Consider the following 13807-nt stretch of genomic DNA (forward strand, 5'->3'; position numbering starts at 1 on the left):
GCACATTTCCTGAATGTATAGTCATTCTATTAACGGCATGATATAACTATGAGAAGATCATATTACCACAAAACCTGTAGAGTCACAGGCATTCATTTACCTCGTCTATCAATATATACATTATAGCCGTATGTTGTGTACAATGACAGAGTACATGTGATAAGTGGTAATTGTAGAGTATGGCCTTGTAGATTTTCTCAAAACGTTTACCTTTCTTTTAGATTTTCATATCGCTAAGGATTAACTTTAATTGAGAAATGTAAAAAGTGGGCATTATTAATTGAAAATATATTTTTTGTATTGTGATTCCATAAACCGTTTTAAAATCCGCCTGTATCTGTATCGTTATTGTACTTACAATTTATTGAGCATTATTATATCTGTTTTCTAAAATCCAATTGTGCGGTCTTGTAATGCAATCAAATACCGTGTTGCATACATCGTTGTCTAATGTCACGGGACGATAGCATATTTTTGCCAATGACAATTCTTGTACATAAACGCTAATGATACACTGATAGTAGCTGTTCTGGTAGACTATAAGTGTTTTGTTGAAGACCTTCAATAACGATCATAAGCTTTATTGTCTATAGACATCATGGCGTTTGCGGCAGCAGCACGTTTCCTGAAGAAAGAAATTCATTTAATAAATAGGTGAAAAATTAAGATAAAAGATAAGTTGCACAATAGATAAACAAGATCTATCATTTTTCAGAATTAAGTTGAATACAACCTTATCTCAGCCAATCAGAAGCGACGTTACAAACGGCAACGCCATTTTTTTCCTTTATGGGCTGATAAAGTAAATGCTTAAGCCAATGAAAACGCTCCTTTCAAGCAAAATTGAATTATATATGTATAATGGATATTAATTAGAGGATTAACAAACGGATTACTGATTAGAATACAACGACATTTAAGAACATCTATACAATGTCCATCATATATTTGAAAGTTTTTAATTTCAAACAAATTCGGACGATCATATATCTTTATCTATACAAAAAATGTAAAAAAATTTCTAAATCTAAATTGAATTACCTGCGAAGAAGGACACCAAATATGACTGCCAATAATGCGACCATTACACACTCCCGACGACACTAACACCGACAATAAACTCCTGTGTAAAAATAAAAGAACGTTCAGTGTGTAACATGTAGATACTGGTGGCTACCTTATACTGAATATCATGAAAAAAAAACTTCTAAAATCATTTCGCTGTCTCCTAAAGTTTGTTGTCTAGTTATTGTTTCTATATATTTATAACTCCACATGGACACCATACTTTTCCTCTAAAACCATAATTTTACTGCCAGGAATAACTTTACCTGTTCCATTTGTCGTATTCGCCGTCGTTTGAGTTCCTTGTTTGTGCAGATTGCATTGAATTTCCTTCAAAAATTAATTGAAAGTAAGTTAGGAATACATGCATTAATAAGGTGAAAACAACAATATTGTGTGATTTTCAAAAAATGATCAAATTATGTTTACTATTGCATATGTGAACATTTGACAGTAACATTAACTGACATTTTAATGGTTTCCATTCTAAAGCAGTTCAATAATGTAAGGTTGTACCAGCAAACATATTCATTGGGTTTTCTTCTGATTAACGTAATGATTTCATCATAATCATCTTTTTAACTTATGATACGTACTTCCTTTACACCAGATGGTCGTACATATACGGGAGACAGCTTTGAAGGAGAAACATATGGCGTCTGTGTAGAACGGGGTCTGTTTGTTGTTTGTGGTCTGGGTTTCAGTGTCTGTCTTGGTGTCATGACTGGACGAGCAGTGGACTTTTGATTAATGACGGGTCTGGAACTGGATGGTCTGGCCGTTGCTGGCGATGAAGTCTGGCGTTTAACTGTCGGTCTGGGAGTAATGCTTGGTTTAGGTCTAGCTGTTGTTTGTGGTCTGTTGGTGGTCTGTGGGCGTGGCGTCGTCTGTGGGCGTGGCGTTGTCTGTGGTCTAGGAGTTGCTGTCGGGGGTTGAGTTGTTCGAGGACGAGGTGTTGTCTTTACAGCAGGTTGTGGTGTTCTGTGGGTGGGAGCTGGTGTTGTTTTGGACAGTAGCTGATATAGAGCTATTGGTGGAAAAGTCAACGTATTCTTTATAACATGAACACAAATGAATATTTTTCAGTGCATAGATGTCACTTCATGATAGCCATTTATTTGATAAAGAATGCTTGTTTTAGCACATAAGTGAGTACCGATTACTAGTTTTTTATCGCTTAGCAGCAAACAACATCAGAACTACAAATGTATAAAAAAACACATCACAGATCTGAATACCTTATAGAGGTTTTCAAATTAGAAATGAAAAGTCCACATGTAAAAGAAAAAGGTAAAAGCAATTTCCAAGAGCCTCATTTTTGTGACCTCATTTTAATTCGAGAATTTAACTGGAACGGATTGGATGTAGATTTGTTATGTATGGATGTGAAGTCTTTCTCTTCCATACCACGTGGTCTCTCTTCCTTTTGAATGATATCGAGAGTTACTCTACAACTCTTTTCAAGTTTACAGTTGGACTCGTTACATTAGTTCAGCGCATATGCTACCATAATGTTATTGTTACTCAAGGTACAAGTATGATGCAACCTTTTGTGTTGATGATATGATAATAAGCGCTGTATGTAAGAGGAGTACTCTAAAACCGTTATGATATGAAAATAACAGGAAATCAAATAATAACTAAGGCGTTGTTCTGTTACAACCATCCGTACCATATTCACAGACGTAAGAGTAGGAGTATCGTAGTCCTCCGCAAGGATAGTCGTGCCATCTACCTCTGTCATTGAGTCGCAGTAAGGCACAGTCCTCAAAACTGGATGTGGAGAGAAGAAGAACCCGTGGTGCGTGGAAGGACCTTGTCCTCGAGCCCAGTTACCATACGACATCCGGGAACCTAGGTAAATTAACATGAAAAGACACATATAGCAGCAAATGGCCTCAATACATGTTTCCTTTAAATAAAAGACAAAGACTGCAAATGTGGTTGGGCAAATGGATTGTTTTCTTCCGTTACATGCGAAACCAATGGCTTCCATAAATTTGTGTATGACTGTAACTGAAGACTTACCATCAACCCATAGCCAGGTGCCCTCTTTTTGTCTGTCTGATCCTCCAAGCCAAAGACCCTTATGCGGCCAGTGAAGACTGTGCAGGGTGGTATAAACGTAAGACTGCTTCGCAGAGTCCTTAATCATCATCAGGTCCCCTCCCCTCCTCTGACAGTCCGACCTTGCGTTGGTCCAACCACGCTCAGTTAGCACGAACTGTAGACATTTCCCGCCGTAAACCTTCAGATAGGTGTTCCGGGGTACTGAGGCTGGGCAATGGCTTACATCGGTGCTGCTTTGACCTGTGAACATTCAGTAAAGAATATTTGGTATAAAACAACTTAAATGCAGTGGTGTAGAACATATCAAAGGAAAATGAACTATGGAAGAAATACATTGCTAATATTTAAATTCCTTTGATACGAAAACTATGAGATATAAGAGAGAGAAAACAACAGTTAAAAAGTCATTTTCCAACAATAAATATACCAATGTTACCACCAGCGGCATCTAGTCTGTCTCCGAAGTGAAGACAATGTCACTATTATTATAAACTTTTATCGACGAGGTTTCTGATATTATATTACTTTGACAATTATATGCATTAATTCCAGAAACCTTTTGATACCAATGATGATAACAAAAAACAAAAACAACAACAATGTATTGATTATATTAACATACATGTATATTACAAATACTCTGCTTATTTCAAATAAATAAAAATACTTACAAAATACAATGCCAAAAAAGCCGATGAATACTAAGCTATATATGATCATATTGTAGATAGTAGTGCCTGCTTCACTTGAATGTTGTCATTTATTTAGTAAAGTGTTATGAAGTCTCTATAAGTCGTTCGTTTACGCTCTTTGATCTTCTTTCTCGTATGAGCAATTCGACCAATCAGATTGCATCGATTGATATACCAACCAATCATATGTGTTTACTAGCGGTTTTGACGAATATAACCATTCGTGAACTTAAGCAAAACTTGCCATGAACTTGTAACGACATCGTTGATATGTTATCTTTTCTGTGACTGGTAATACATATTTAATCGGGTTTATAAGTATTCAAGGAAGGTTAGGTCTATATCAACAAAAGATAGACATGTATATACAAGATAAAGTGATATCTACTCATTTCAATATCGATTTCATATTTGTATCACTGGCCGATATATATCGCATTATTGTGGTATTGATTTTGCATTCTACATAAAAGTTTATATAATACTTGGTGTGTATATCTATTCATGAATTTCATGTCGCTTTGTGACAATCACACGTTATCTATATTTTGATCTAAAAGATTGACAACGGAAGAACTAAAAATAAAGTAAAACTCGTTACAAAGAAAATCCACACAGCAAAGAAAATACTGCAAATGAAACGGAATCATAAATATTAAATATCAACAAGAATTCAACGAAAGTGGATGTGTCGCCTGCACAGTAGTTTAAACATCACAAAAAATAGCTATTTACAGTCAAAAATATTGTTAATAACTAAGTGAAGTTATCAAGTCCCGTTACTCTTGCAAATGTTGACGGATTTAGACCAGTATCAAACCCATCTGAGATTTTTTTTATGTAAAGCAACATAAATAATTTGGTTGAAATAGCATCATAAATTTATACAGAAGTTAATGAGCAGTAACCAAGAAATTGTCTGTTCTGATAATTGCAAATATTGACCGATTTTGACCAGTATCAAACACATCCTAGATCTCGTTGTTATCAAGAAATGTACCAAATTTAATTGAAATCAGACAAATAATATTAAAGTTATCGAGCGAAAACGAAGGATTTTATATATGTTTTGACGATTCCTATATACTAAGTGTGGTTGAAATCGGGCAATCGCACGGAAACCGTTTTCCGAACGCCGACGCCGACAACGCCGACATCGACGCCGACGCCGACAACACCGACATAGTGAATACCTATGTGTCGCACTTGCGTTGCAGGCGACACAAAAAGGAGGCGATGATCGCAAATATGGAAGTGGAATTGAATGTTTTGGAATAAATAAGCGTATCCCCGTTTCCATTACGACATCTCCTATACAAATCGAGGTTAAATGCAAGTTGAAATGGAATATATTTAGAAGCAAAAACAAAAAATGTAACAACAAAAACACTAGCTGTAGTAACAAAAACACTACCCGTTTATAACAACAACGAAAAATGTAGTATAAAAAACACTAGCTGTGGTGACAAAAAGGCCCTGCAGGTAGGGCGTTAGAATTGTACCTGCTGCCCCTATTGCATGATCGTAAAAGGCGACTAAATTTAGGATCTTATCTTTTCTATTCTTCCTAACTGACTTTATCCTTCCTAATGCCTCCCTTGGCACCGCCTCACTTTTGGCCTTGAGTTGAGCGTTCGCCCCTGTGAGGAAGGCTCTGGTTCTGTCCCCTGGCCGAGACACACCAAAGTCTATAAAAGTGGTAGTTTCTGCTCCTGCTTAGCGCTCAGCAAAAAGGGAGTGGGACGACTGGTTCGCCCGTTGTCAGTATAATGTGACCGGGTGGGGGTGTTGCTTGGTGTCTTCGGCGGCATGCTCCAGTGATATAGCACTATAAAAAGGGCAAAAGTTCCACTATACAAGAAGACACAACATGAATATACCGCAGTCTCCCGAAACACACGCACAACATACCGCACCTCGCACAACATACACGCAGGACACAACCGCATACTTGGGAGGCCGTCTAACTTACATGACCATAGCTGTTACTAACTATAGGACGTTAATGACAAAACACACTTACTTAGTATCAAAACAAAACAAACATAATGGTGACAAAAACACTAGCTGTAGTGACAAAAACACTAGCTGTAGTGACAAAAAACACTAACTGTAGTGAACAAAAACTAACTGTAGTGACAAAACCTAACTGTAGTGACAAACACACTAATGTAGTATCAAAACACTAACTGTAGTGACAAAACACACTTACTGTAGTATCAAAAACACTAGCTGTGGTGACAAAAATACTAGCTGTAGTGATAAAAACACTAACTGTAGTGACAAAAACACTAACTGTAGTGACAAAACACACTTACTGTAGTATCAAAACACTAACTGTAGTGACAAAACACACTTACTGTAGTATCAAAAACACTAGTTGTGGTGACAAAAACACTAGCTGTAGTGACAAAAACACTAACTGTAGTGACAAAACACTAACTGTAGTGACAAAACACACAACTGTAGTGACAAAACACTAACTGTAGTACAAAACACTAACTGTAGTGACAAACACACTCTGTAGTGACAAAACACTTACTGTAGTGATCAAAAACACTAACTGTAGTGAAAAAACACTAGCTGTAGTGACAAAACACTAGCTGTGGTGACAAAACACTACTGTAGTGACAAAAAAACTAACTGTAGTGACAAAACACTACTGTAGTGACAAAACAATAACTGTAGTGACAAAACACTAACAAAGTGTGACAAAACACTAACTGTAGTGACAAAACACACTTACTGTAGTGACAAAACACATACTGTAGTGACAAAACACTACTGTAGTGACAAAACACACTGTAGTGACAAAACACACTAACTGTAGTGACAAAACACACTTACTGTAGTGACAAAACACACTACTTACTGTAGTATCAAAAACACTAACTGTAGTGACAAAACACTAACTGTAGTGACAAAACTCACTTACTGTAGTGACAAAACAATAACTGTAGTGACAAAAACACTGACCGCTGTAACAACAACAATATGTGTAGTATATCAAAAACACTAGCTGTAGTGTGACAAAAACACTAGCTGTAGTGTGACAAAAACACTAGCTGTAGTGTGACAAAAACACTAGCTGTAGTAACATTAACATTATATGTAGTAGCAAAAACACTAGATGGAGTATCTACATCTTATCAGAACGTAATATCTCAGTTTCAATCGTGTGTTTTATCATGAGTATTAATATTAGTTTTCATTGATGTATTTATGTATCGTTCCTTTCAGTTATCGATGTGACGGTTAACTCACGTTTCGTACTTTTTATCTAACGTTACTTATGTAAATAGGAAATTTTATCTCAATTTAGAAGTCAATGTTTGGGGGTCATCAACTGGATGACCTTAAAATCAGTTAACCTCGGCAGGAGATACCTGCTTCATACCTGCTTCTGAGGCTAAAGAAAAATGAACTAAAACTAAATAATAAAATTAACTGCACCACAAACTGTATACTGTGTATGGATATATATCACATTATCAATTGTGCTTGACTTAATCTTGATAAGTAATCCTCCATTCACTGAGATACCTATGTAATTTTACACAGTAGGTATTTGTTATTGTAACTTTGTTTAACAGCGCGTCGCCAATTCAAGTCGTTTAAGCCAAACGATATTATAAACAAGAGGCCCAATGGGCGTTAACAGTCATCTGGCTGTTAGTACTATTAATACAATATAACATATAGTAGAAGTACACAACAACGAAAAACAAGAATTGGATAAATTACAAACCTAGTTACCCTTCATCCCAGCATGCAATATACTGTCCCTAGACCTCTTAGTTATTGTCAAAAAGTGGTTTAAGATATTTTAGCCTATTTGATTCATGTGACCTTCAATGATGATCAAGATCATTCTTGTTTTATTTATTTTGCAAACTTTTAAAAAGTTGATCTCAGCAGGCCAAATAGCAGGTATTCGGGTCAGACGATCTAAAATGATTCCAATATAAAACCTGCCAAAATAAAAACCATGAACATCAAACTTTAGTAGAAAATGGCTGTATGTATATCATAAAGAGCAGGTGTTTCTAAATCTTAAGCGTCTCTTAACCTGATCAAACCTTAGCTTCGCTATGATCTCAAATTGAAAATATAGAAGGATATCACGGAGATAGTATTTACTATTAATTTGCTCGTCAGTATCCATACAGATGCCCTGAATCTAAATATACGAATTACAATGCATTTCATCAATTCATTGAAATATTTGACATGCGCACTACATGTTATGTTTTAGCAATATCTTAATTGGTTGTTCTCTGCAGAACGCTCGTTTTAAAAAAACCCATTTAGATTGTTCCCTGTCCAATACACTATAGTCCATAAAATATATTCAATAGTATACTTAAGAAAGAAAACATTATGAGGTGTCCAAGGTGAAATAGCAATATAAAATTATGAGGTCATAGAAGGTAGCTTTCAAATAAGATTTCTCACTGTACAGCTATAGAACAAAGCACAATAACCATAATATGTATATAAACTTTAATTATTCGCCGTAAAATTCGATTATTTCTCTACAACCCGGATGAGCTGGAAGAGGATAATACAGATACAGAGTGTAAACAAACACAATGATCAGATGACTGGCACATTGAAGATAACATGCTATGCTGATATATTTACCTAATGCAAATATCAACAACCAGGGGAGATGAGCACTGATACTGTACAGTTAAGACCGAGGTCATTATCGTTAATTCGGGTCAATTAATCAGCAGGCATTGCTATTGTTTATTATTGACCTTATTAATAGGCTGACCTATTTTATTATATTACTCTCTCAGACTCAGCTCAATACCAGTGCTACATCATTTCTCACAAGTTTGAAAACTATGTTGTAACGATCATAGTTACAACTCGGTCTGGAAACTTTTGTTACATATCCCTTGCTTTTTTTTTTGCTGTGGCGTTGTTTAAAATGCTCCAAATGGTATTTTTTCACTATCAAAAACAGCAGCAGACGATTTAATATTTTTCTTCAGTTACAAAAGTTGCTTACTTAACACCATTACAATCGTTGAAAAGTTTGAACATCTAATTTTACTTCAAGTTTTAAATATCGAATAATTCCGTTGCACTATATCCTATATGGAATGAAGTACTGATTGCGCATGCACCAAAGGCAAAATAAGTTATTTTATATTATTTTTTGTGTTAATTGGACATATATATACACGATTAAACACCAATTATTGTTCAAATGATTAATATCATTTATGCTCTGTTGGCGGTGGAGCATCTTTAAATTAGTACTACATTGTATGTCAACTAGATAGTCTACTGAATCTGTGGCATAAGAACATATATCATGGTTAACTATTGCAAGCCAATTTAACATTTATTAAAGGAGCAAGGTCTATCCCATACTTAATCGAATTATATAAGGAATCTTACATTTTTATTTATTATATAAGATATCTCATATAAAATGAAGACATCTTATTTCTAAATGATATATCTTATATCTATATAACTATATAAAATATCTTATGAAAATTAAAACTCGACGATCTTCCCATAGTACTTTCACCATTTCTTGATGGCTCTTCAAATGTTTATTTTTTTTAAAGAACAAATCAATAACAATCAATAGCGTGACGTGATATCTTAATATAGTATGCAAGATATCCTACAAGATTTCTTATATACATAAGTGTAATTGTAATTTCGTTTTTATATTAGATGTCTTACATAGAATGAGATTTCGTTGAATTTTACACCTTTTAGCCTTTTGATGAAATTTCGTTCTTATTAAAGATATGTTATATAACAACAAGAGCGATTTTAATTTTATCATATAAGATATCTTATATCAATAAATTAAATATGATATTTCATATAGTATATAAGATATATTACATATAATAAGATAAATCTTAATACATTATATAAGATATCTCTTATACTGTATGAAATATCTTATGTAAATGCATTGGAGTTTAGGATAGGCATTGCGCCTTGAATAATTATTATGATGGCCTGCCATAGATAACTGTCATTTGGCCACTGAGATATGTGAAGTGGAATGAATTAAAAAAAAGTAACATACATTAATCGTGTCCCTTTTGTAAAGAAAATATAATCATGCATGCTATAAATTGAATATGACAGTCGAGTTTGTTTAATATGATGTTAACTTGAACCGTACAATAGGATAGTAAATACTCATTATATATGTGTCTAAAACCTCATTCTGAATTCTACAAAGATGCCCACTGACAGGAAAGTGAGTTAGCATTGTTTTCTCCATTTATCGGTCTACAATGGTTAATCATCTTATTTTTTCGGAGGCCTATGTGAAGAGCAACACAAATAACAGGTAATCAGTAGAGCTATAGCCCGACAGTTACGACGGCGGTACGATAGACGTGGAGCATGGTTATATCACTGAATCTTCTGCAGTCTCAGTCTCTACCGGAAGGTGTATGGTATTCGGAATGTTGATGATCTTCAAAATGGTCAAGTAACCAATTATACCAAAACTTATAGGAAATTTATGACATGTTATATTTCTTCAGTAATATAAACATTATGTTTGATTACTTAAGGTGCGGAAATTATTCATATGGACAGACAAATAAATGTATGGTGCCTTATAAACATTAATTCACGATTAATAGATGGAGCACCAACGTTACCGTTTCCTGCTTTTCTTATAGAGGTCTAATTTACTCTTAGCCAGTATGAAAAAACTCAGCTTTTCCATTAGTTTTTAAAGATTCTGGCAATCCGCTACATACAAATTCACAGTTACTACAAACCTTGAGGATAAAACTGCCATTAAGTTTATATTTGCTGGATGTCTATCCGAAAGAGGAATGAAATCTCTTTCCAGCAGGACATTATTTTCAGCTTCTGGGGAGGGAAACAAGCCAAACCGCTTCATTCCCTGTAAAGAAACCAAACTCTAAAATTTACATTTTATAAATCCCTGACCAGAGTTTTGTCAGTGTATATAAATGGTTTACTGGTATATATTGTATTTAACGCCTCCTATTGCTAGATATTCATTACATTGTCACTGTTGTATATACCTCTATCTATTCATCATTATTAAGTTCAGCCTTTCTATCTTTATTTAAAAAAAATATTGCTTGCTAAAATTAACACAAATCTATATAACACAATACTAATAAATCAGGTGAATTATCTCTCCAAGTTTGAAACTTATGAAGAAGGCTGATAGAGTGATCGAAATTCTGTCAGTCTACAACCAAGGTAGTAAGGGATGTAACTCTTGATACTCACTGTTCATTTTAGGCTTTCGTTGTTAACTTAGTTATTATACCACTAACAAGCTGTTGAGAGAAAATACTTTAACTTGTATTTTATTTCCAACATACTGGAAAATTATCAATTTATGCCCCTTGAAAATTTAGTCATAAATACAATATAAATGTCAAATTTATAGAATATTATGATCCAGGATTCATCATACCAAACCAAGAAACTGGAAAGCTATAAGAATCAATGATAAAACGGAACTTGACTTCTCTAAAATGACTGAAGCAATTTCAATAACATTTTTGCACAAACATATGACCCCACTATGTTATATGGGGGTCTGTGAGAGGGACCAAAAATTCTCAAAAATATTCTCAAATCGCAGATGTGGTCGAATCAAATATACTCTTCATATTTTGAAACGTCTCTACAAAATCTTGTGAATTTCATGACCCTGAGGTTTCAGATTTTGACCTGAGGAGGGAGTCAAATTTTCAAGAGTTTACATAGGGAAACATATTTTGGAACATAGTTTGTTTCATTTAATATGAAATATATGTTAATTTATTCGATTTTTAGTGTGGAATAGTATTTTAAAACTATTGCCAAAAAGGTCTTATGCCATTTACAAAAAAAGGTGAATTTCATGGTCCTTAGGTCTAGGATTTTTCCCTGGAGAGGGGGTAATATTACTATTATTAATATAAGGAAGAATATTGGTCCCCTGTTGGTGAAACCGGAGGGAACTATAGTAGTGTTTGTTCCCATCTGTCTGTCTGTCTGTCCAGATTTGGTTTCCAGAGAACGAATTGACGAATTATGATCAGATACAGCTTGGGATTGAATTTGGGGTCAAAATGTCAACTACAAAGGTCACTGTTACTAAAAATAGATTGTTTCACAAATTTGAGTTTCAAGACGATGACTTGAGTACACATCATCAGAATTTGTTCAAACTTCATACAATGATAGCATATGGGGTGACATAGCTGGGAATTAAATTTGGGGTGAAAAGAACAACTACAAAACTCACTGCGACTAGATATAGATTGTTTCACAAAGTATTAGTTTCCAGATGATAACTTGAGAACATATCAACAGAATTTGCTCTGAGGAGGTGCAGTGTAGGCTCCTACACGTCAACAACCAAGAACAAAATGAAAACAATCAACTTAATTTTGGTTCTGTAATAATACGAAAAATACATTTATTTTATTATTTCATTTTCATATTGAAAAAAAAGATACTTATTAATGGCTGTAGGAGGAATAGTTGTAGTGTTGTTCTTGATGACATTGCAGATGTCGTTGGCAAATGTGTGGTTGGTATAATTGTTGTGGTTATATTTAGCATAAATATGGTAGTTGTAGCTGGAATTTGAGAGATAGCAAATCCATTTTGTGATAGAAGCCATTAAATTCACTAGAATACTAGGAATAATAACATTTAATATGCCACCTCGTATACATTTATGTACATTCCATGTTCCTGATTTTTGTCCTGGTATGCAAAGTTATTTGAAGTTGCTTTATTATTTAAGTTTCTTTATTATTTTCGGATGACTACAAACATTCATCATTGTCTAACAACTAGCAATTTTGTGAATGTGAACATGCCAACAAATAGGTTTGTGGTAGGTACTTTTTATAATCTTCATCTAAATATCTATTAGTTGCAAAACACTGTCAGTTGTTTATTGAGAAGATTAAATACGGTATTCACCTAGCAGATCATAGGGACTGTTCCCACCGTCGTTGTCGTGTAATCTCCCTCTGGACCTGCTTTTGAGTTGCATTAGAGCGCATTTCTCAGACCATGCCTTAGAGAAGAGGAACCCATGAGCTGGAATCTCCTCGTTTGTACTTCGTGCGGATTTTTATCCTGAAGGAATATCACAACCATCCCTCAAAAATGTACCCATTCTGATTAAAATCATCTGTTCAAGTTTTCGTTTACTAAGTTCATGCAACGGAGGCAACGAACAAGTTATGAAAACTCCAAATCTACCGATGTAAACCACAAATGTTGATGAAAACTGTTCGGAAAAATATTTTCTCATTTTATTTCATTTGACACATTGGCAGTTAATATAAACATTTAACAGCTACTTAATTAATAAGACATAACAAATGTATTTCGTATAGTATTTCTAATTAAACCTCTTTGTAAATTTGTAATTTTGGAAATTGTATGAAATATTTTGGGAATAACTACCGGATATACAGATTTATCATACTCTCATTAAGATTTTATTATTGTATTATTAAATGGATTCGATTTTCTTATTTACCTGATACTGTGCGATTACCATTTGAAGATCACGGGTTAATTTCTTATCTAGTAAATCGTTATATATTCATCCAACCAGAAAGTGGTGTGACAAGTCTCCCTGTGACTGAAGGCCAGGTTCGTTGTACGTTAATCATCCTCGGCATCACGACAGATAGGCTAGACAACATGCTACACAGATATGGGATGACCGCTCGGACATTGAATTATGTGTAATCCCTTAAACAGATTATTTATAAAAATGTGTATTTATGAATTTTCTTTATCTATGAAATAATGAGACATTAGTGAGTTATATATTCTTTTATTTTAGACAAATCAAGAAAGCAGCTAAAATTTAATTTTCCCGTTTTTACCAAAAATCGCGCGAATTTTGACCCGTGAAGAGAACCAGCTACACGGTATCCTTTTGAAAGAGTATAATTCGTAACTCAACTACATTTTGT

At 34.3% G+C, this 13807-nt stretch overlaps 1 protein-coding gene across 1 annotated transcript; it reads right to left on the reverse strand.

The window, feature by feature from the left end:
* Window positions 1–1643: 1643 nt before the first annotated feature.
* LOC138308694 (salivary glue protein Sgs-3-like) lies at window positions 1644–3940 on the reverse strand. The gene is made up of 4 exons (XM_069249728.1): window positions 3807–3940; window positions 3094–3375; window positions 2738–2919; window positions 1644–2117 (listed from the first exon to the last, which is right to left on the reverse strand). Exons 1-4 carry the CDS (start codon window positions 3853–3855, stop codon window positions 1644–1646), a joined length of 987 nt encoding a protein of 328 aa, XP_069105829.1. The 5' UTR covers window positions 3856–3940.
* Window positions 3941–13807: the final 9867 nt, after the last annotated feature.

Source organism: Argopecten irradians, chromosome 1 (genome assembly GCF_041381155.1).
Source record: "Argopecten irradians isolate NY chromosome 1, Ai_NY, whole genome shotgun sequence".
NCBI lineage: Eukaryota > Metazoa > Mollusca > Bivalvia > Pectinida > Pectinidae > Argopecten > Argopecten irradians.

What these genes read in the sequence shown, in the direction of transcription:
- LOC138308694 (XM_069249728.1), bottom strand. Translation starts at nt 3,855, where the DNA reads ATGATCATATATAGCTTAGTATTCATCGGCTTTTTTGGCATTGTATTT. An exon ending in CTTTTTTGGCATTGTATTTT is followed by an intron (nt 3,376 to 3,806) that starts GTAAGTATTTTT and finishes GAATGTTCACAG; the next exon opens with GTCAAAGCAGCACCGATGTA. An exon ending in CACCTGGCTATGGGTTGATG is followed by an intron (nt 2,920 to 3,093) that starts GTAAGTCTTCAG and finishes TAATTTACCTAG; the next exon opens with GTTCCCGGATGTCGTATGGT.